This window comes from Gopherus flavomarginatus, chromosome 5 (assembly GCF_025201925.1).
Source record: "Gopherus flavomarginatus isolate rGopFla2 chromosome 5, rGopFla2.mat.asm, whole genome shotgun sequence".
NCBI lineage: Eukaryota > Metazoa > Chordata > Testudines > Testudinidae > Gopherus > Gopherus flavomarginatus.
In genome coordinates, this window is record NC_066621.1 from 89,110,797 (window position 1) to 89,135,379 (window position 24,583).

The following is a 24,583-nucleotide window of genomic DNA, read 5'->3' on the forward strand; positions in this document are numbered from 1 at the left end:
AGTCTTTGTTTTCTTTATATCTGATTTGATTTTCTTCCAGCTGATTTTTTTTTAAAACTCCTGTTTCTTTCAGTACTTTTTATTTATGCCAAACAAATTTTTTGCAACTTCACTTAGATTCATAGACTCTAGGACTGGAAGGGACCTTGAGAGGTCATCGATTCCAGTCCCCTGCCCTCATGGCAGGACCAAATACTGTCTAGACCATCCCTGATAGACATTTATCTAACCTACTCTTAAATATCTCCAGAGATGGAGATTCCACAACTTCCCTAGGCAATCTATTCCAATGTTTAACTACTCTGACAGTTAGGAACTTTTTCCTAATGTCCAACCTAAATCTCCCTTGCTGCAGTTTAAGCCCATTGCTTCTTGTTCTATCATTGGAGGCTAAGATGAACAAGTTTTCTCCCTCCTCCTGATGACACCCTTTTATATACCTGAAAACTGCTATCATGTCCCCTCTCAGTCTTCTCTTTTCCAAACTAAACAAATCCAATTCCTTCAGCCTTCCTTCATAGGTCATGTTCTCAAGACCTTTAATCATTCTTGTTGCTCTTCTCTGGACCCTCTCCAATTTCTCCACATCTTTCTTGAAATGCGGTGCCCAGAACTGGACACAATACTCCAGTTGAGGCCTGACCAGCGCAGAGTAAAGCGGAAGAATGACTTCTCGTGTCTTGTTTACAACACACCTGTTAATGCATCCCAGAATCATGTTTGCTTTTTTTGCAACAGTATCACACTGTTGACTCATATTAAGCTTGTGGTCCACTATGACCCCTAGATCTCTTTCTGCCATACTCCTTCCTAGACAGTCTCTTCCCATTCTATATGTGTGAAACTGATTGTTCCTTCCTAAGTGGAGCACTTTGCATTTATCTTTATTGAACTTCATCCTGTTTACCTCAGACCATTTCTCCAACTTGTCCAGATCATTTTGAATTTTGACCCTGTCCTCCAAAGCAGTTGCAATCCCTCCCAGTTTGGTATCATCCGCAAACTTAATAAGCGTACTTTCTATGCCAACATCTAAATCGTTGATGAAGATATTGAACAGAACCGGTCCCAAAACAGACCCCTGCGGAACCCCACTTGTTATACCTTTGCAGCAGGATTGGGAGCCATTAACAACTACTCTCTGAGTACGGTTATCCAGCCAGTTATGCACCCACCTTATAGTAGCCCCATCTAAATTGTACTTTCCTAGTTTATCTATAAGAATATCATGCGAGACCGTATCAAATGCCTTACTAAAGTCTAGGTATATCACATCCACCGCTTCTCCCTTATCCACAAGGCTCGTTATCCTATCAAAGAACGCTATCAGATTAGTTTGACACGATTTGTTCTTTACAAATCCATGCTGGCTATTCCCTATCACCTTACCACCTTCCAAGTGTTTGCAGATGATTTCTTTGATTACCTGCTCCATTATCTTCCCTGGCACAGAAGTTAAACTAACTGGTCTGTAGTTTCCTGGGTTGTTTTTATTTCCCTTTTTATAGATGGGCACTATATTTGCCCCCTTCCAGTCTTCTGGAATCTCCCCTGTCTCCCATGATTTCCCAAAGATAATAGCTAGAGGCTCAGATACCTCTTCCATTAACTCCTTGAGTATTCTAGGATGCATTTCATCAGGCCCTGGTGACTTGCAGGCATCTAACTTTTCTAAGTGATTTTTTACTTGCTCTTTTCTTATTTTCTCTTCTAAACCTACCCTCTTCCCATAAGCATTCACTATACTAGACATTCCTTCAGACTTCTCAGTGAAGACTGACACAAAGAAGTCATTAAGCATCTCTGCCATTTCCAAGTCTCCCGTTACTGTTACCCCCTCCTCATTGAGCAGTGGGCCTACCCTGTCCTTAGTCTTCCTCTTGCTTCTAATGTATTGATAAAAAGTCTTCTTGTTTCCCTTTATTCCCATAGCTAGTTTGAGTTCATTTTGTGCCTTTGCTTCTCTAATCTTGCCTCTGCACTCCTGTGTTATTTGCCTATATTCATCCTTCGTGATCTGACCTAGTTTCCATTTTTTATATGACGCCTTTTTATTTTGTAGGTCACGCAAGATCTCAAGGGTAAGCCAAGGTGGTCTTTTGCCACATCTTCTATCTTTCCTAACCATCGGAATAACTTGCTTTTGGGCCCTTAATAGCGTCCCTTTGAAAAACTGCCAACTTTCCTCAGTTGTTTTTCCCCTCAGTCTTAATTCCCATGGGACCTTGCCTATCAGCTCTCTGAGCTTACCAAAATCCGCCTTCCTGAAATCCATTGTCTCTATTCTGCTGTACTCCCTTCTACCCTTCCTTAGAATTGCAAATTCTATGATTTCATGATCACTTTCAGCCAAGCTTCCTTCTACTTTCAAATTCTCAACAAGTTCCTCCCTATTGGTTAAAATCAAGTCTAGAACAGCTTCCCCTCTAGTAGCTTTTTCAACTTTCTGAAATAAAAAGTTGTCCGCAATGCAGTCCAGGAACTTATTGGATAGTCTGTGCCCCGCAGTGTTATTTTCCCAACATATATCTGGATAGTTGAAGTCCCCCATCACCACCAAATCTTGGGCTTTGGATGATTTTGTTAGTTGTTTGAAAAAAGCCTCATCCACCTCTTCCGCCTGATTAGGTGGCCTGTAGTAGACTCCCAGCACGACATCACCTGTGTTTTTTACCCCTTTTAGCCTAACCCAGAGACTCTCCACCCTTCCGTCTCCTATGTCCATCTCCATCTCAGTCCAAGTGTGTACATTTTTAATATATAAGGCAACACCTCCTCCCTTTTTCCCCTGTCTATCCTTCCTGAGCAAACTATACCCATCCACACCAACATTCCAGTCGTGTGTATTATCCCACCAAGTTTCAGTAATGCCAATAATGTCATAGTTGTATTTATTTATTAGCACTTCCAGTTCTTCCTGCTTATTACCCATACTTCTTGCATTTGTATAAAGGCATCTAAGATACTGGTTTGATCTTGCCTCCCAGCTTTGCCCTGACCCTCCTTCCTCTCTGCCATTATAGCCCGTGCTCCCTCCTGTTTCCAACCCATCTCCCAGGTCTTGTTCCTCACTTACCTGTGGGCTTTGCTCACCTGTCCCCGTCGAACCTAGTTTAAAGCCCTCCTTACTAGGTTAGCCAGTCTGTGCGCAAATAAGGCCTTTCCCCTCTTCGAAAGGTGAACGCCATCTGTTCCTAGCAGTCCTTCCTCAAATAGCATCCCGTGGTCGAGGAAGCCAAAGCCCTCCTGGCGACACCATCTTCGCAGCCAGGCATTCACCTCCACGATGCATCTGTCTCTGCCCGGACCCCTACCTTCAACAGGAAGAATCGAAGAGAATACCACCTGCGCTCCAGACTCCTTGACCCGTACTCCCAGAGCCCTGTAGTCACTCTTGATCTGCTCAGCGTCACACCTTGCAGTATCATTTGTGCCCACATGGATGAGTAGCATGGGATAGTAGTCAGAAGGCCGGATAATCCTCGACAAAGCCTCTGTAACATCTCGGATACGGGCCCCTGGCAGGCAGCATACCTCCCGGGATGAACGGTCAGGGCGACAGATGGGTGTCTCCGTCCCCCTCAGCAGAGAGTCTCCAACCACCACTACCCTACGTTTCTTATCAGTGGTGGCAGCAGACCTCCCAGCCTTAGGGGTACGAGGCTTCACCCCCTTAACTGCTGGGGGTGATTTCTTCTCTCCTGTATCAAGAAGAGCATAATGGTTATCTTTTACCACAACAGGAGGGTTTGCAGCAGCAGTGGAGCACTGCCCGCTGCTAGAAGTAACCAGCTGGCTGTGTCCACCCTGAGCCTCCTCCTCCACTGGTGTGTCAGATACACCTTGAGGCATCTCCTCCTCCACTAGAGTGTCGGTAGTCCTGTCAACTGGGACAGGACCGTCAGCTGTCTCCACATGGATACTGTCCAGGAATTGCTCATGGACATGGATGTTCCTCAGCCTGGCCACCTCCTCCTGTAGCTCTCCCACCTGCTGCCTGAGAGATTCCACCAGTAGGCACCTTTCACATTGGATGCCACCCCCAGCCTGGATATCAGTAAGTGGAAATTGCAAATTACAGTCTTTGCAAGCCCACACCAGAATCTGGGTAAAAGCATCCACGCTTTGGTGCTCTGTCTGGCTACAGGCGCAGGTGGAGGAGACAGAAGCAGTGCTGGCACAGGTGTTGCGGGTCCTCCTCACCATTGTAGGCCTCCCTCTGTCAAACTGTCTCAAATTCCCGTCTACAGCTCCCTGTACGCTCCTCTCTGCTGTAAACAGAAAGGTTTTCGATGTGGCTCGGGTTATGGGTTCAGGGGACCAATGGGTCACAGATCAGACCAACAAGGGACCCCCCCCCCTTCCTAACTCCCTTGCAAAACTCCCTGTTAGCAGCTCCTGGTCGCTAAGCTCCCTGGTCGCTTGTGCGCAGCTTTATAAAGCCCTGGCCTGAGTGAATGCCCCGCCCACTGGTTAAGGCTCAGCCAATTACCAGAGGCTTCTAGCTTTCAAACCTTCCTAGTAGCTCCACCTCCAACTGCCAGCTACAGCACACGGTCCTTCAAACAAACAAACCAGACTGACAAACACAAGCTCAGCACACAGCAAGTAACCCCCAAACACACACACAAACCCAGACACTGCAGACAGTCACTTACCCCACAGATGCTGTCTGTGCTCCTCCTTCACCTGGAGAACTCCCTTGCAAAACTCCCTGTTAGCAGCTCCTGGTCGCTCATACTAGGAAAACAGGTCAGTTACAGTCCTTTCTTCATCCCATAACACAGACACAAATTTTGAAAGTCTAAGACAAGAGGCCAAAGAAGCACAAAACTATGTGGTCATCCTTTCTAATCTTACTTGTTTAGTGACCAGGCCAATGCAGACATCCTCCCATTGAGCCATAGTCCAATATAGGACTGTCTGTCTGTTTCTATAAATCATATTTCCCCCTTGCAAGCCTTGTCACTAGGAAGTGAAGCCATGTTTAATATTGTGTCAAACATGGCTTTTCCCAGGTTCCTCCTGAAGTAATATTAAAAATGCTTTTTCCATTGCTATAGATAAACGCCCAAATGTATTACCTGTTGTAACAAAATGTGGTCTTCTCTCTTTCTAGCGGAGTTGATTGTTCCTTTTTATAATAGGTATTGAACATGATTGGCCCTATCAACATAAACAGGTAAAAAGTTTTCAATATTGGTTGAGAAGCAGCAAAGAAGAGGCCATGTTTGAAACCTTATTTCAAACATGGAAGATTTTTAATGATAAATGCAAGCACGCCAATTAATTTGTCACATTGCTAGAGCAAAAAAGCGGCATCAAAGTCCTGACGTTTCAAACTGAGGGAACTAGCTCATAATGTATATAGTATATGATCATTCATACCACAGAAAAATAAGAAGAATTGGTGGGGCATACATTCATTGCCTGAGAAGTTATTGAATGGTTAGGAACAGGAGGCTAAATTTTCCAACATAACTAGAGATTTTAGGTGCCTCAGTTTTGGGTGTCCAATTTGAGACAACTTCGAGGGGCCTTGTTTTCAGCTGAACTTTACTTCATGTTTTTTTTTGTAGCTGTTGTAGTGAGATGTAGCCTTTTCCCCACAGGATTGAGATCCTACTCATGGATCCTATTCTTGGAGACTGGTTTCTAAAGAGAGTGGGAGTACAACCAATTACTTGGGAAGCACCTTTTCGAATATAGTAACTGTCACAATTTTGGTGGTGCTAAAAGTGTACCTGAGAAAGGAGTGAATTAATGTATTCCACTATTTAGGAAACCTTCTGATCATGTTCTAATATAGACAAAAAGTTGGATCACCCAGAGAGCAGTCCAGTTGCTGCAACAGCATAGGTTAGTAATCTGTCATGGAGCCAGGACATGCTGCTACCTTTCGATTGGAAGACAGAAACAGGTGAACCGTTGTAACTTCAGTTATCCTGACCAGTTGGTGAATGACCTCCTTCAAGCTAGAGAGGATTCTACAAGATTCGCCATCGAAAGGCTTATTACTGCATCTGTCATGTTTTCAAACCCTGGGATGACACAGTCTCAGTGAAAAATCAGTATTGGTCAAGATTATCTTCACCTTTTGCTCAATGGCTGCTTTAAAGGACTGAGCCTCAGTCCTTAAGGCCTCAAGTGATTGAATTTTAAGCTCTCTGGGCTTCTTCCAGGAAAGAGAGTTTAGTTTCTCATCCTCATGTTGTGAAAATAGTGGCAAAGATCTGTTCTTGTATCAATTCTGGTGGCCAACTGGAGGTTTAATTTAGTCCTGAAACATTTGACAGAATTGAATCAGAAAGGACCATTAGATCAACTAATCTGACCTCCTGTATAACACAGGCCATAGAATTTCACACATTTACCTCTTCATTGAGACCAATGACTTTTGTTTGACTAGAGCATATGTTCTAGAAAGTCATCCATTCTTGATTTGAAAACATCAACCGTTGTAGAATCTACCCCTTCTCTGGTAATATTGTTCTAGTGGTTAATCACCCTCACTGTTAAAAACAAAAAAAACTTCCTTAATTCTAATTTTCAGCATCCATCCTTTGGTGCTTGTTATACTTTTCTTCACTAGATTAAAGAGCCCTTTTGTACTTGGTATTTTCTCCTGTGAAGGTATTTATACACTCAAATCAAGTCACACCTCAGTCTTCTTTCTGATAAGCTAAATATATCTAGCTCTTCAAGTCTCACTGCAAGCCCTTTTCTCCAGCCCTCTAATTATTTTTTAGGCTTTTTTCTGTATCCGCTCCAATTTTTCAATATCCTTTAGAAAATGTACATCCTATAACAGTATGCAGTATTTATTATCCCGGTGCCGAATATATAGTGGTAAAAGCACTTCAGTAATACCCAGGTTAAATATTTAAAGGATAGCCCTTTTCTCCACAGCTCTAGTAGCTCATGTTGAGTTGCTTGTCCACTCTGACCCTTAAGTCCTTTTCAATCATACATTCTTTGTTTCTAGATGAATGACATTGCATTTGGCTGTATTAAAACACATTTTGTTTCAATGGGCTCAGCTTATGTGTGATCCAGATCGCTTCATCTGACTGCCCGGTCCTTATCGTTATTTATCATTCCCCAAATCTTTGTGTCAGCCACAAATTTTATCATCAGTGGTTTTATATTTATTTCCAGATCATTGATAAAAATATTGAATAGCATTGGGCCTAGTACTGATACCTGCAGAACCCCCACTGGAAACACCCCATTTCATGGTGGCTCCCTCTTCTCATTTACTCTTTGGCAAGTTTTTGATCCAGCTATTGAGGCCCCATCAGGATCAGGAGACTCCCTCATATTAGGCACTATACAGACACATTTCTGTTCCAAAAGGCTTACAGTTTAGGAATATATACATTTAAAACAAAATACTTGATAAGTGCATATCATGTGTTCCTCTTTTAGTTACTGCCAAAACTTTAATCTTTGAGATTTCTTTTTCACTGGACTAAGACTGATAGGTTTTACACCGAGGTTTATAGATGTTTGTTCAAAGACTTGAGCAGAAACCACCCTTGACATACAATTTTACATATGGGGCTTGGGGGAGGAGACAGGTTTCTGAAGGGAGGAATTTGCCTAATTCATACCCTTGCTGCTAGTGCAGATTACATGGGATTGACTGAAATATATTTTGGTCGGTTGGAATTAGGGAATGAAAGACAACAAAAGAGAACACATTTGCATCTAAATATAAATCTGAGTCAATTTCATTCTAATTTCCCTGATTCTTTGCCCCCAAGTCAGTTTGCTGATAGTGACTGAAACTACCCGACCTTATTGGTAGAGCTGAAATCCCTCAATAGTCTGGGGATTGCAGTAGCATTTACCAGTTAGTCTGCTTGATTGAGCAATGTTGTGGTCTCTTGGATCACACACTATGTAGAAGAGGGCGGGGAGAAACATGGAAAGCAGTCATAGCTATAGGTAACTTGCATTTATCTGTTGGTGTTAAGGCAGGCTGTTATGGTGAAATGCATTTTTTTTAAATTCCAGGCAACAGAGGATTAATAATTTTCCCCCAAACAGTGTAACATTTGCAATAACTCCACATAATGGCATATCCTACTTTGTTCAATTAACTCTGAGTTATTATCACACAATGTTTAACAATTTTTAATGGTCAGATTTGCCCCTGGGTCCTCTAACAGTGAAGCCATTTATTTTATAAAGCAACTTTGAAAGAGGGATTTACTGCAAGCACAATTGCCTTTTGTGTATTGAAGGACTTAACTGTAAATGGAGTTTGCTCTGTAGTGGAGTTTAGAGCAAGTAGGTTCCATTATATATATCTATATCTATATATATCTTTAGAATTGGTGCACATTTTAGTGATGTTTAAGTATGTGCATTGCATTTTCTTCCTCAGAAATTAGTGTACAGTGTTCTGATGCAACTGTTAAAGCCTCTGTATGTAGCAGCAGGGCTTGAAAAATCACTCACATGTAGTAAGAAGGAATCTTTTCCAGGTGAGTGTAATCAATTTCTGTAGAATCAAAGGTGAATTGTTTTAAAATCCAGTTCTTCTGTTCAATCGTACCAGTCTGGAAGCTTGGGTAGAGAGCCCACCAGCCACCAAACGGATACAGAATAATTGGTTTTCTAGATATTGTCAGCTCTCAATGTATTAGGAGCTTCCTGGATCATATTGGAACTCAGTAACATCAATGCGAGCGAGCTAAGGTGTGCCTGGCCTGCCTGGCTTTCAGAACCCATTTGGAGGGAAACAAGGTATCAGTGTTCAGGTATCAGCTCCAGGCTCTGTAGCTTCTGGCCAAACTACCATCTGTTTTATCAAACAGCAGTTTTTTGTAGTGACAGCTCTTCCCTTCCACAGAGCTCCTGGCTGGAGCTGAATCAAGTGGGCAGAGCCAACAGCCCTGCTGTCCACAGGCAACAATTTGGGAATTTCTGTTGTACATTAATAATTTTCTGATGGGACTGTTTCTACATCTGAATCTGCAGTATTATCGTAGCCTTGTCATTACCAGGATCTTAGAGAGACAAGGTGAGCGAGGTAATATCTTTTATTGGACCAACTTCTGTTGATGAGAAAGACAAGCTTTCTGGCCACACACAGCTCTTCCTCAGGTCTCAGGAAGGTACTTAGAGTATCACAACTAAATACAAGATCAAACAGACAGTTTAACATAAGAAGTGAGCATGTATTCTAACACCCCTGCAGTCATAGGACTAAAACGGGGGGCTAGTGGGTTACAGATAGCTGTAATAAATTGTAAATCCAGTGTCTTTATTAAGACCATGCTTTTTAGTGTCTAACAAAGTTATGAATTTAAGCTCCCATGCTCGTCTTTTGAAAGAGCTGTGCAGTTTTCCTTTGAGCGTGAGAACTGAAAGTTCAGATAGTGCTTTGTGAAAAGTGTTCAGCTGCAGGTGATAGTGTTTTTGTCATCATTTTCCTGTGTGAGTTCATTCAAGAGTGTAGTGATTGTCTGGTTTCACCCATACAGTTGTTATTGGAGCTTTTAGTGCACTCAGTGAGGTTTATAATGTGTTGTGATAGGCATATGTAGGACCCATGGATCTTCAAAGATGTACTATAGGGGATGTTGATCATTGTAGCTGTGGAGATATGTTTGCAGATTTTGCATCTGTGATTTTGGCAGGGTTGGTGCCCCTTAGAGCTAGTGTGTCTTGATCTGTGGGGAGCTTGCTTCAGATGATGAGCTCGGGAGGTTGTTTGAAGGCCAGAAGAGTAGGTTCAGGAAAGACTTCCTTCAAGGTGGGGTCCTCATCGAGTATGAGTCGTAGTTCTTCAGTGATACTCTGTATGGGTTCCCATGTGGGGTGGTAGATATCAACTCGGGGTATGTGGTTGCAGGAGGGTTTATTTCTGAATAGAAGCAGAGGTATTTCGGTGGACCATTCCATGATGTGATCTACTTCTCTGGTGGAGTGTCTTTGTTTGGTAAAGGCGGTTCTGAGTGTGGAACATATTCTGTGGTATCTGAGTGCCTGGCTGTAGACAACAGATTTTTTGGTGTGTTTGGGGTGGTTACTGGATCTGTGAAGGTAAGTGTAGTGATCCAAGGGTTTCTTATATATAGTTGTCTGTAGAGTTCCACTGTTGAAGCTGATCATGATGGCCGGGAAGATGGTGCTAGTGTGGGAGTGTTCCTGAGTGAGTTAATGTATGGGTGGTGGTTGTTGAAGTTGTGGTGGAAATCTATGAGGTAGTTGAAGTTGTCTGTCCAGAGGATGAAAATATCATTGATGTATCTCAGGTATATCATTAATTTTATGATGTATTTGTCTAGAAATTCTTCAAGGTGGCCCATGAAGTAATTGGCATATTGGGAAACTACCCTAGTACCCATGGCTGTTCCCATTGTTTGGACAAAGTGATTGTTGAATATAAAATTGTTATGGCTAAGGATGAAATAGAACTTGCTGAGGGTGCAGTCCATCCAGATTATTAATGAAGATTTTGAACAAAATCGGACCCAGGACTGACCCCTGGGGCATGCCACATGATACCTGCTGCCAACTAGACCTCAAGCCTGTTGAGCCTGATGATCTAGCCAGCTTTCTATCCATCTTATAGTCCATTCATCCAGTCCATATTTCTTTAACTTGCTGGCAAAAATACTATGGGAAACTTGTATCAAAAGCTTTGCTAAAGCTTTGTTTGGGCTATATTTTGTAAAGGGTTGTTTCCTTATGGATGAGAAATCGGTGAAAAGAGTCAGATATAGTCCTAGCATAATCTTTTTATTCACAAAAAATTTATACAAAATTCTGTTTCCATGAAAACAGTAGAAACAAACAGCAAGCAATTGCCTTGCTCAGAGATCTCAAATGCACCCCTCTCACAAACTCTGTGCCCAAGAAGCTCTGTATTTTCACTTCCTTTCGGGGTCGTGCTCATAATCCCTGCTGGCCTATCCTTCCAACACACACAGTCTACATTGTTAATTCATCTGGTTTAGCTCTGCCCTGATCATGCAACCTAGTTTCTTGAGCTGTAGCCCCTATTTCTATGCAATTGTTTCTACTATATAAAGGGGCTTGATTACTCTTTCTGTTGATCGTGAAAGAGGGCTTAGCACAACTATTGGCCGTAATGAACTCTGTAATTGTTTTTGGATCCAAGACCCCCTGATTATAACCATTAGCACTTTTTCAGTATAACATTATTATTATTATCTGCATTTTACACATTAAGGCACTAAGGCCAGGTCTACACTAAACAGTTAAATTGATGCAGCTCTGTTGCTCAGGGGTGTGAAAAATCCCTGAGAGACATAACCTTCCACATAGGCTACATCTACACTTACAGTGGCCCTGTAGCACTTCTAGTGAAGTCGCTCTAAGTTAACAGGAGCTCTTAGTGAGAGCTGTCTTGTTGGCTTAATAACTCCTGCCTCTGCAAGATGTGATAAGAGACTCTCCCGCTGACATAGCGCTGTCTAGACCCAGGGCCAGCGATTCCATTTAGGCGACCTAGGCAGTTGCCTAGGGCACTAGGATTTGGGGGGGGTGGCATTTTGCCACTCTCAGCTGCAATTCGGCAGCGGGGGGTCCTTCCGCGCTCTGGGTCTTCTGCGGTAATTCTGCGGCGGGACCCACTGCAGAATTGCCACTGAAGACCTGGAGTGCAGAAGGACCCCCCTGCCGCTGAATTGCCACCAACGACCTGGAGCACGGAAGGACCCCTGCCTATGGTGCCAAAAACCTTTGCACCGCTCCTGTCTAGACCAGCCTTTCGGTCAGTGTAATTTACATTGCTCAGGGGTGTGGATTATTCACACCCCTGAGTGACATAAATTATACAGAAGTAACCTGTAGTTTAGACAAGATTGTAGACAGTGCATGTTGATAGAAGAATTCTTTGGTGACCTAGCTGCCATCTTTCAGCTGTAATGAGTATTTTCTACACGGAAGCAGTACGGCAGCACAGTTACCGCTGTGCCACTTTAGCAGTTTAAGTGTAGACAGTGTCTAAGATAGAGAGGTGTTAAATGACTTGCAAAAGTACCAGAACAAGACTATGGCAGTGTCAAGAATGGAACCCAGATCTTCCTAACTACATCTAAATTGGAGTAATTATACTGGAATAGAATCACTTTTATTCCAGAATAGAGTATCCAGATGGGGAGTTATAGCTATAGTGGTATAACTATTCTGCTATGGTTTTGCTGGTAAACTTCCAGGTGTAGATAAACCCTTGATTTCTAGTTTTGGAGGTATGAACCAGAGGCCTTCTTCCATGCATTAACCGAGATTAGTCTCCAAATATATTGTAGCTTGAATTGTTAAAAAATGTCATGAATGCTCTCCTTTGTGTGTTATATAACATGATACATTGTACTAAAGAAACTGTTAAAAAAATAAACCAGAAAGACCAAAGTACATACTGAACTATGTATGTGTAACACTGGAAAGTGAGAAATAAGGGTCAGGGATTTCCACAAGTAAAATATTCTTGAAGAATTCATATTTCCCCCGGCACGAACGGTTCCTAGCTTTCAGTTTCAATATCAGTCTGACTTTACTTTGAATCACCTTTAGTTATAGCAAGGTCCAAAGGTGCAAATGAGGTTTGTTTTGTGGTTCATTTTTACTGATGCCTTTCCAAATAAATTGTAATTGCTTCAACCCTTTTACCTCTCAATTTTTTCAAGAATCCCATCATTTTCACTAAGATTTGTCATGAACTATCTAAGAAGTGAATTATAGCCTTCATCAAGGAAAAAACTAGACTTTCGAGAGGCTGAAATATCAAGTATTGTGTTTGCCTTTGTAAGTCTGAACTTCATGTGCAGAACTTCTTTATATCTACATCTCTACCCCGCTGTAATGCAACCTGATATAACACAAATTCAGTAATAACACGATAAAGCAGTGTTCTTGGGGGCAGGGGCAGGGCTGCGCACTGCGGCAGATCAAAGCAAGTTCTGTATAACGCGATTTCACCTATAACGCAGTAAGATTTTTTGGCTCCTGAGGACAGTTATATCGGGGTAGAGGTGTATTTACAGAGAGATAGTGACCCTATTGAGCACATTTGCTATAGGAATACTGTTATTTCACTACTAGGGGCAGAGGAAAAATAGTGAACTCTAGTCTCCTTGTTTCAGCACTGTCTACCTGATCTGGCTGATGCCTCAGTTTTCATTCAGGTTGGAGCTGTGGTTTACTTGCTGCAGGGACTTTTGCAGTGACTTGGCTGTCTAACTAAATGTTTAATGCAAATGTCATCAAATTCTAGGGTATCCAAAACAAACACAAGAGACTTCCACTCCAGTCTCAGGTGGGAATCAGCCCCTACTTCTTAAGGGTCTGTTTCCATTTCAGACTTCAAATGCTCTTCAGCCTTAGTCTCAAGCTGGGCCCAGTCTCTCCTTCCTGAAGGTCCTCCTTCTCTTCTCAGCCTCTTCTGGGCTCCTTTGAGGCTCCACCAAGCACCAGCTCCCTGGGCTTCCTACCCAGTGTCTCTCTTCTCTTTTTGGTTTTTCACAGGTTTCTGTCTTTTACTCACTCCCAAAGGCCTGCTTTAGCCACATAATCCACCTGTCATATGACTTTGCTCATTTCTCCATCTGGGGAGGCACGATAAGGGATTGGGCCCATCTCAGAGAGCCAGTCACTCTGTGACAGTCTTATTACTGTAAGAGGTGGACACTCAATAGTGTCATTTATAGAAAGTTAAACTCCATTTCAGCAGAGAATAGAAAGGCTCTCGTAGTTAACTATAGTGAAAGCAGATTTTAAAAATTATCAATCCATTTACGATTGTCCTTGCAGTTCCCAATTCAACAGATGAAATTATATTACCCCCACTCCCAATTTACATCCATAATTAGCAAATACAACTCTTTTAAAAGTAAATTATCTAAGTCACAGTGAATGTTACTGAAATACTCTTGTTGTTTTTGAAGTTTTGTCTCTCCCAAAATTTTGTGAACCTGCACAAGTTTTGGTTGAATTTGGGGTAAAGATTTATAGTGTTCAAACTTTATCTAAAATATTTTTCTTTTGCTTTTATTGGATGCATTGTGTTGAATGAGCTTTTATAAAGGTGTGACATAGTCATTTTCAATTTATTATGGTTCACTCTACTGGAATTAGATATTTTTATTATAAGTACTATATGAGATAATAAGTAAAAGAAATTTGACTCTCTGTGCTGTGAACTTATAGCTTCATTGCGTAGTAGAATTAATTCCAGAGAACAAAATCACATGCTTTGAGCATTAAGATAGTAAAATATAAGAAGGTGGAAGTTTTGTCCTACAATTCTACCCTTTTTGGATGAGTCTTTTACCCTTTGGAAGGGATCCCATGCTAATAGGGGCAAGAGAAGGAGGTACGATAGAGTAGATTTCCATCTATATCTTCCAAGGAATATACTTATGTGAGACTGGTTACTCAGAGATCCACCGTTTAACAGGACCTGACACAAAGCCATAGTGTATGACACTTCTTCTGGGATTAAATCTGCTAATAGGGTCGTCATAATTATTCTTTGGGTTAGCTCTGCCATTTCTCACTTGTGGGATCAAGACACCTTCATCATGAGCCGCCAGATTTTGCTAGAGAACAGTGTGCATTGGGGCCAGTATTTCTAAATATTTGATTTGTGTGATTTTTCAAGAGACAGACTCTCTTTCTAAGCCAGGAGTGAATATCTCTTCTGCATCAATGGTTTATGGGCACTTTAATAAAATTAAAAACTTGGCTCTGTAATTCTGATATTGTTCGGTTGAGTTGTGGTCATGGAAGCAAACAGATTTAGGTTTCCTGCATTAAGAAATGGAAAAATGAAGTTCATTATCAGGAAAATGTTTCCCTAGTGGTAAGCTCTATTAGACTGCAGAATAATTTCCCAAGGGAAGTGGTACAATTCCCATTGTTTCTGTCCTTCTAAACAAAAGTAGGCAAAGCTCTGTAATTTACAGAAAATATCGGAGTCTGCCTTTCTCCTCTGATTTTAACTATGTGTTGATAACAGCTGGCACACTCCTGCTATTTATCTCGGTATTTATATAGAAATTTCCCCCATCATGATAGTATCTGAGCACCTCACTAACATTAATGCCCATATAACTGATGAGAAGCTGAGGCACAGAGACGTGAAGTGAATTGCCCAAATTCATACAGGAAGTGTTGTACAGAGCACGGAGCTGGATTTGGAGTTCCTGTGTCCCATTCTACTGCCTTGACCACAGAACGATCTGTTCTCCCTGGCTTAGATGTGTTCAGAAAGGACATTCTCAGTGGAGGACCTCTTCTTTGGAACGTATTACCTCCTTAACTTGTTCTGACAGAGTTCTCGTTTGACTGTTACGGCATATTGCAAGGCCTGTATATTTATCTACATTTTCTCTGAGGGATAGATTGAGTGGAAAGGGTCTTAGTTCTTTTCGATTTAGGTGTTTTTAATGTGTACATAATTTATTTCAATTTTTTTAGTAATGTTTTCTTAAAGATTGAGTTATTCATATTGTCGTAACCTATTCCCAGATTTGGACCTTAGCGTCCAAAATATGGGGGTTAGCATGAAAACCTCCAAGCTTAGTTACCAGCTTGGACCTGGTAAAGCTGCTACCACCCAAAAAATTAGAGTGTTTTGGGGCACTCTGGTCCCCCCAAAAACCTTCCCTGGGGACCCCAAGACCCAAATTCCTTGAGTCTCACAACAAAGGGGAATAAACCATTTCCCTTCCCTTCTCCCTTCCAGGTGTTCCCTCCCTGGGTTCCTGGAGAGATACACAGAAGCAAGCTCCGTGAATCCAAACAGAGGGACGCCACCCTCCCTGTTTCCAGTCCTGGAAACACAAGTACTTCCCTCTTCACCCAGAGGGAATGCAAAGTCAGGCTAGTAAATCTAACACACACAGATTTCCCCCTGACTTCTTCCTCCCACCAATTCCCTGGTGAGCTACAGACACAATTCCCTGGAGTTCCCCACCGAAGAAAAACTCCAACAGGTCTTAAAAAGAAAGCTTTATGTAAAAAGAAAGAAAAATACATAAAAATGGTCTCTCTGTATTAAGGTGACAAATAAAGGGTCAATTGCTTGAAAGAAATGTGAATAAACAGCCTTATTCAAAAGAATACAATTTAACACATTCCAGAAAGTACACACATGTAAATACAAAATAAAAACCCTATAAATCACTATTTTATCTTTCGTACTTACAACTGGGAAACAGAAGATTAGAAAAGCAGGAGGCAGAAAAAAATCCTCTCATAGCCGAGAGAGTACAGGCAGAAGACCAGAACAAAGGACTCACACACAAACTTCCCTCCACCCAGATTTGAAAAAGTCTTGTTTCCTGATTGGTCCTCTGGTCAGGTGTTTCAGGTTACTCCTTTCCAGGTGAAAAAGACATTAACCCTTAGCTATCTGTTTATAACACATGTCCTTAGAGTTTAAAGACGGTGAATTACCATCACTATTAAAAAATTGCATCTTATTTCTAGTATGAATTTATCTAGTTTCAGCTTCCAACCATCGTTCTTGTGTGTTTTCTGCTAGATTAAAGAGCTTAACCTTCTCTTGGATAAACTAAAACTACATAGACTGAACTTCTTTTGTTTCTCATTTTAAGGCATGTTTCCCAGACCTCAGTTTATTGTTGTAGCTCTTTGCAAAATCCTTTCCAATTTTTTGTAATACTTTTTGAAGAATGGGCACCACAATTAGACACAATACTTCAGTAATAGTCTTGGCTGAATGCAGAATACCACCTCCCTACTTCTAGCTGATATCTCCCTGCTTATTCATCCAAGGGTTGCATTCCCCCTCTTAGCTACACCATTGCACTGGGAGCTCATGATCAGTTGATTGTCTGCCAGGATCTTAAGTCCTTTTCAGTGTCACTGTATACCATATGTTTAAGTGCCTAACTCCTAGTGATATTACTGGGAGTTAAGTGCCTAACAGATTTTGGGTGTTTCAGTTTTTGGGTCCTCAATTCAAGACATCCTAAAGATGTTTCTGATTTTTAGAAATGCTGAGCCCATATTTGCTTCTTAGCTGCAGTCTTGTCTCAGTCAGTCACTTCAGAGGCAAACCATGTGCAGATAGTACTGTATTTCTCCAGTGGTAGAGTCTTCAGCCTCTTTCATGCAGAGAGCATGTGATTGTATAGTCTTCAGCATCCTATAAGAAAGACAGGTTGCAGTAAAATTTTTCCATATCTCTCCTATCCAGGACGATATGTTGCAGAATCTTCTCTCTCTCTCACACTGAAAACCACAGTGATACATGTGGTGGCATCTTACCCCATAGTAATAGAACCACTTTGATTTAATTGGGGGAAAGGGAAAATAATGAGGCTAAAGAAAAAGATGGCGAATCATTAAATTTATTACTTCCGTAAGTGTCATTACAAAGTGCCACTATGTGTACAATTGATTTGATGAGAGGCACCAGTAGTGCATCAGCAAAACCTAACACAGACTTCTTTAGTAGAGTGTACATTGTGTGTGTTGTTCCTGTTAACTGAATAAGGTCTACAGAAAGTCTTGCAGAATTCAGAAAAATCCAAAGCAGGATGTGATGCTGGCAGACCAGGCCAAACTTTTGTACTGGTGACCCCTTTCACATAGCAAACCTCTGAATGTGACTCCCCTTATAAATTAAGAACACATTTTAATATATTTAATACCATCATAAGTGCTGAAGGAAAAGCAGGGTTTGGGGTGGAGGCTGACAACTCGCGACCCACCATGTAATAACCTCATGACCCCCTGAGGGGTCCCGACCACCTGTTTGAGAACCCCTGTGCTAGAGTGTATTCAGGCTAATTCACTTGTGTATTAGTCTAGATCAAAGTGATTGTTAAAGGTATAAGAGTGTACTTCGTGCTTAGACTTCATAAAACTAACGGGATGTTACTTGCATTGTTTTCACTTATTTGAACCCTGTTACAATGCAACAGCAAACATTTATATTGTGTATATCCATGTTACTAAATAACCCATCAAAGAAGCCTTGTGGAATGCTAATGAAGGATTTTAACAGAATAGTGCTAATTTCAAAGCAAGTGACCATTGTGTGTGATGACTGGAGGTCAAAGATTCAAAGTGCATTTCCTTGTTCACTGTCATAAAAGAAAAGGCCATCTGGGCAGAGACACTATCAGCTTGTTTTCTGTCAGAAGTTATAAATATGGATTCAGGGAGAGACCCTTGATCTCTGGACTGTATGGACTGTTACAGAGAAGCGTACCAGATGCAAAGTGGAAATCGACAGAGAATCTGGGTACTCGGAAAAGACTTTTGGGAAGCTGGCAGTTTATTACATCACTGCCACGATTTGGAATTATAAACTGTGACTCACAAGTGCATATGCTTTACTTGCTTTAACCTCTCAACAACTATAATTTCCTTTTCTTAGCTAATAATTCTTTAGTTACTTTACTATAGAATTGGCTACCAGTGTTGTCTTTGATGTTAAGACCTAGAGCAGGGGAGGGCAAACTTTTTGGCCTAAGGTCCACATCGGGGTTCCGAAACTGTATGGAGGGCTGGTGTAATGTATTAAATTGCTCCCCATAGGAATGTGCTACTTACGGTGTACTACTTACGGCTGCCAGTCCTGGTGCTCTGAGCAGCATGGTGTGGGGGTTGGATAAGGGGAAGGAGATCCCAGGGGGCAGTCAGGGGACAGGGAACAGGGGCAGTTGGATAGGCGTGGGAGTCCCAGGGGGCCTGTCAGGGGACAGGGAGCAGGGGCATTGGATGGGGGTGGGGTTGTCATAAACAGATAGCTAAGGGTTAATGTCTCTTTCACCTGAAGCACCTGACCAGAGGACCAATCAGGAAACCGGATTTTTTCAACTCCGGGTGGAGGGAAGTTTGTGTCTGAGTCTTTGTTTTCTGTCTGCCTGCTTTCTCTGAGCTTTGGAGAAGTAGTTTCTACTTTCTAGTCTTCTGTTTCTAAGTGTAAGGACAAAGAGATCAGATAGTAAGTTATATGGTTTCTTTTCTTTGGTATTTGCATGAATATAAGTGCTGGAGTGCTTTGATTTGTATTCTTTTTGAATAAGGCTGTTTATTCAATATTCTTTTAAGCAATCGACCCTGTATTTTATCACCTTAATACAGAGAGACCATTTGTATGTATTTTTCTTTCTTTTTATATAAAGCTTTCTTTTAAGACCTGTTGGAGTTTTTTCTTTACTTCAGGGAAATTGAGTCTGTACTCACCAGGGAATTGGTGGGAGGAAGAAATCGGGGAGATCTGTGTGTTGGATTTGCTAGCCTGATTTTGCATTCCCTCTGGGGGAATAGGAAAGTGCTTTTGGTTTCCAGGACTGGGAACGGAGAGGGGGAGTCACTCTGTTTGGATTCACAGAGCTTGTGTCTGTGTATCTCTCCAGGAGCACCTGGAGGGGGGAAGGGAAAAAGGATTATTTCCCTTGGTTGTGAGACTCAAGGGATTTGGGTCTTGGGGTCCCCAGGGAAGGTTTTTCAGGGGGACCAGAGTGCCCCAAAACACTCTAATTTTTTGGGTGGTGGCAGCAGGTACCAGGTCCAAGCTGGTAACTAAGCTTGGAGGTTTTCATGCTAACCCCCATATTTTGGACGCTAAGGTCCAAATCTGGGACTAAGGTTATGACATGGTGTAGCAGCGGTTGGGATATAGACAGAATCCAGAAGCCAGTAGGAATATTATATTTTTCTTTTCTCTGCTAAGGGCTTTTTAGCAGAGAGAAACAGTTTGGTTTTAAAAGGGAACCAAAGAGAATTTTTTTTTTCTGCTCTCTCTGGCAGTTTGTGGCTTGCATGTTAAGCAAGAAGCCATTACCAGACTGTTAAGGGTCTTTTGTCATGCAATAGCCCTCCCATTAGGAGGCAAGTACCAGCACTATATGCATGCAAATAAAGTGGTTTTTCAGGTTTACTTAACATTGAAGATTAGCTAAAGGCACTGTTGCTAGGCAGACTTCAGGAGGCAACAGAGAACCTGCAGTTCAGAAGATAAACACCGGAGGGCACCCCAACACAAGAAAACAGGAATCATGACTTCTAAGGCAAAAATTGAGGCCGAGGGGCAATTCAGAGAAGCTGAACACAGGCGACAACTGGAAATAAAACAAAAAGAGATGGAGATGAAAGAAAGAGAAGAACAGATCAGAGAGGCAGCCTACCAAAGAGAACAGGCAGCCTACCAAAGAGAACAGGCAGCCAAAGAGGCAGCACACAAAAGAAAACTAGAAGAAGAAGAGGTGGCCTACCGAAGGAAACAAGCAGAAGAAGAGTTGGCCCACCGCCGAGACATGGAAAAACACCAAAAAGAAATGGAAAAACACCAAAAAGAAATGGAAAAACAACAAAAAGAGAATGAAGAGAAGGAAAAACAGAGAAAACATGAACTGGAGTTGGCAAAAGCTGGGCTGCATGTGCCAGCCAACCCTAACAACCCGGCGCCAATTATTGCTCCACAGCACAGGAAATTTCCCACCTACAAGGCAGGTGATGACACCGAGGCCTTCTTGGAAAATTTTGAAAGAGCCTGTCTTGGGTACAGCATTCCCGAAGACCAGTACATGGTAGAATTGAGGTCACAGCTCAGTGGACCTTTAGCAGAGGTGGCAGCTGAAATGCCTAAGCAGCAAATGAATGACTATAAACTTTTTCAAACCAAGGCCAGATACAGAATGGGGATAACCCCAGATCATGCCCGTCGGCGCTTCAGAACCCAAAAGTGGAAACCCGAGGTGTCATTTCCCAAACACGCCTACTACATTGCAAAAAACTATGAGGCCTGGATAACAGGAAACAACGTTCAAACCTTGGAAGAACTGCACCTCCTCATACAAATGGAGCAGTTCTTGGATGGTGTTCCTGAAGACATCACACGGTACATACAAGATGGAAAACCCAAAGATCTCGCTGAGGCGGGGGAGATTGGAGCCAAATGGATGGAACTGGCAGAAAGCAAGAAAGCTACTGTCAAGGGGAACGATTACCCCAGGAGGCACACAGACCATAAACCCTACAACCGAGGACAGCCAAAGACCCCACATACCACCCAAGTAAAGCCACAGACACCCTACCCTTCCACCTCACCAGTCTCCAGTAACTCACCTCGGCCCAGTGACCCATCAGATGGAAGATGCTTTAAGTGTAATGAACTGGGACATATCAAGGCCAACTGTCCCAAGAACACCATGAGAGTGCAATTCATTACACCACCGTCACACCAAAGATCCCCAGGCCCGGATGCCTCTCAAATACCCTTGGAGCGAAGGGAAAATTTGAGAGTGGGCGGAAAGAAAGTTACTGCGTGGAGAGACACGGGGGCACAAGTGTCAGCTATCCACCAATCCTTCGTTGACCCCAAATTCATCAACCCAAAGGCCAAAGTTACAATTTACCCCTTCATGTCACAAGCTGTAGACTTGCCTACAGCTCAACTGCCTGTCCAGTACAAAGGCTGGTCAGGAATGTGGACTTTTGCAGTCTATGACAATTATCCTATCCCCATGCTACTGGGGGAAGACTTGGCCAACCAGGTGAGGCGGGCCAAGAGAGTGGGAATGGTTACACGTAGCCAAACCAGGCAAGCTTCCAGACCCATTCCTGTTCCTGAACCGTCCACAGACGCCCCGTCTGTGTTACCAGAGACCCAGACAGAGGTAGTGGACCCGGATTCCATGCCAACCACTGAAACAGCCACAGCACCTCCAGTCCCAGGCCCGGAACTGGAACAGCAACCAGCACCAGCAAGTGCAACCACATCTTCAAACTCAACGCCAGAGGGCGCCAGTGAGCCAGAACTGGCAGAAGCACAAGACAGCCATACCCAAAAGGCTCAGCCAGAGCCTGAAATACCCTCAGGTGCACCAGCGGAGAGCGGTTCACAAGCAACGGAAACAACCCCATCACCTACATCGCTTCCAGAGGGACCAAGCCCAAGTCCACAGTCTGAGGAAGAACTGGTGACCCCAGCCTCAAGGGAACAGTTCCAGGCTGAGCAGGAAGCGGATGACAGCCTTCAGAAAGCTTGGGCGGTGGCACGGAGCACCCCACCGCCTCTCAGCTCTTCTAAAGATCCCGGTTTGTTATAGGCCAAGGACTTTTATACAAGGAAATTCTTTCTGGTGGACACCGGGAAGAATGGCAGCCGCAAAAACAGTTGGTGGTTCCAACTAAGTACCGGGGGAAGCTCTTAAGCTTAGCCCATGATCATCCCAGTGGCCATGCTGGGGTGAACAGAACCAAGGACTGGTTGGGGAAGTCCTTCCACTGGGAGAGGATGGGCAAGGACGTTGCCAAGTATGTCCGGTCTTGTGAGGTATGCCAAAGAGTGGGAAAGCCTCAAGACCAGGTCAAGGCCCCTCTCCAGCCACTTCCCATAATTGAGGTCCCATTTCAGCGAGTAGCTGTGGATATTCTGGGTCCTTTCCCAAAAAAGACGCCCAGAGGAAAGCAGTACGTACTGACTTTAGTGGACTTTGCTACCCGATGGCCAGAAGCAGTAGCTCTAGGCAACACCAGGGCTAACACTGTGTGCCTGGCCCTAACAGACATCTTTGCCAGGGTAGGTTGACCCTCTGACATCCTTACAGATTCAGGGTCTAATTTCCTGGCAGGGACCATGGAAAAACTGTGGGAAACTCATGGGGTGAATCACTTGGTTGCCACCCCATACCACCATCAAACCAATGGCCTGGTGGAAAGGTTCAATGGAACTTTGGGGGCCATGATACGAAAATTCATCAACGAATTCTCCAATAATTGGGACCTAGCGTTGCAGCAGTTGCTGTTTGCCTACAGGGCTGTACCACATCCCAGTTTAGGGTTTTCACCGTTTGAACTTCTGTATGGTCACGAGGTTAAGGGGCCATTACAGTTGGTGAAGCAGCAATGGGAGGGGTTTACGCCTTCTCCAGGAACTAACATTCTGGACTTTGTAAGCAACCTACAAAGTACCCTCTGACACTCTTTTGCCCTTACTAAAGAGAACCTAAAGGATGCTCAAGAAGAGCAAAAGGCCTGGTATGACAGACATGCCAGAGAACGTTCCTTCAAGGTAGGAGACCAGGTTATGATCTTGAAGGCGCAACAGGCCCATAAGATGGAAGCATCATGGGAAGGGCCATTCACGGTCCAAGAGCGCCTGGGAGCTGTAAACTACCTCATAGCATTTCCCAATTCCTCACTAAAGCCTAAAGTGTACCATATTAATTCTCTCAAGCCTTTCTATTCCAGAGACTTACAGGTTTGTCAGTTTACAGTCCAGGGAGATGATGCTGAGTGGCCTGACGGTGTCTACTACGACGGGAAAAAATATGGTGGCGTGGAAGAGGTGAACCTCTCAACCACCCTGGAACGTCTGCAGCGGCGACAAATCAAGGAGCTGTGCACTAGCTTCGCTCCATTGTTCTCAGCCACCCCAGGACGGACTGAACGGGCATACCACTCCATTGACACAGGTAATGCTCACCCAATCAGAACCCCACCCTACCGGGTGTCTCCTCATGCCCAAGCTGCTATAGAACGGGAGATCCAGAACATGCTACAGATGGGTATAATCCGCTCATCTACCAGTGCATGGGCATCTCCAGTGGTTCTGGTACCCAAACCAGATGGGGAAATACGCTTTTGCGTGGACTACCGTAAGCTAAATGCGGTAACTCGTCCGGACAACTATCCAATGCCACGCACCGATGAGCTATTGGAGAAGTTGGGACGTGCCCAGTTCATCTCTACAATAGACTTAACCAAGGGGTACTGGCAAGTACCGCTAGATGAACCTGCCAAGGAGAGGTCAGCATTCGTCACCCATGCGGGGGTGTATGAATTCAATGTCCTTCCTTTCGGCCTTCGAAATGCACCCGCCACCTTCCAGAGACTGGTAGATGGTCTACTAGCTGGACTGGGAGAATTTGCAGTTGCCTACCTCGATGATGTGGCCATTTTTTCAGACTCCTGGCCCGAACACCTACTACACCTGGAAAAGGTTTTTGAGCGCATCAGGCAGGCAGGACTAACTGTTAAGGCCAAAAAGTGTCAAATAGGCCAAAACAGAGTGACTTACCTGGGGCACCAGGTGGGTCGAGGAACCATAAACCCCCTACAGGCCAAGGTGGATGCTATCCAAAAGTGGCCTGTCCCACGGTCCAAGAAGCAGGTCCAATCCTTCTTAGGCTTGGCCGGATACTACAGGCGATTTGTACCACACTACAGCCAAATCGCTGCCCCACTGACCGACCTGACCAAAAAGACCCAGCCAAATGCCGTTAAGTGGACGGATGAGTGTCAAAAGGCCTTTACCCAACTTAAGGCAACGCTCATGTCTGACCCTGTGCTCAGGGCCCCGGATTTTGACAAACCATTCCTAGTAACCACAGATGTATCTGAGCGTGGTATAGGAGCAGTGCTCATGCAGGAAGCAACAGATCACAACTTCCATCCTGTCGTGTTTCTCAGCAAGAAACTGTCTGAGAGGGAGAGTCACTGGTCAGTCAGTGAAAAGGAATGCTATGCCATTGTGTACGCCCTGGAAAAGCTACGCCCATATGTTTGGGGACGGCGGTTCCAACTACAAACTGACCATGCTGCACTAAAGTGGCTT

General features: G+C 43.5%; 1 protein-coding gene across 23 annotated transcripts in view; it reads left to right on the forward strand.

Moving 5' to 3' along the window:
- Positions 1–24,583, forward strand: part of GPHN (gephyrin) — a 596,340-nt gene that overhangs the window by 190,634 nt on the left and 381,123 nt on the right. For 2 of the 23 annotated variants that reach the window (XM_050953485.1, XM_050953486.1), the window contains one exon: positions 5,148–5,182. The exons of 20 other annotated variants lie outside the window; for them this stretch is intronic. In XM_050953485.1, coding sequence (XP_050809442.1) covers positions 5,157–5,182 — 26 coding nt within the window. In that variant the 5' untranslated portion in view covers positions 5,148–5,156. Of the gene's footprint in view, positions 1–5,119; positions 5,183–24,583 lie in introns of all 23 variants that reach the window. One more of the 23 variants, XM_050953487.1, reaches the window with a different exon arrangement.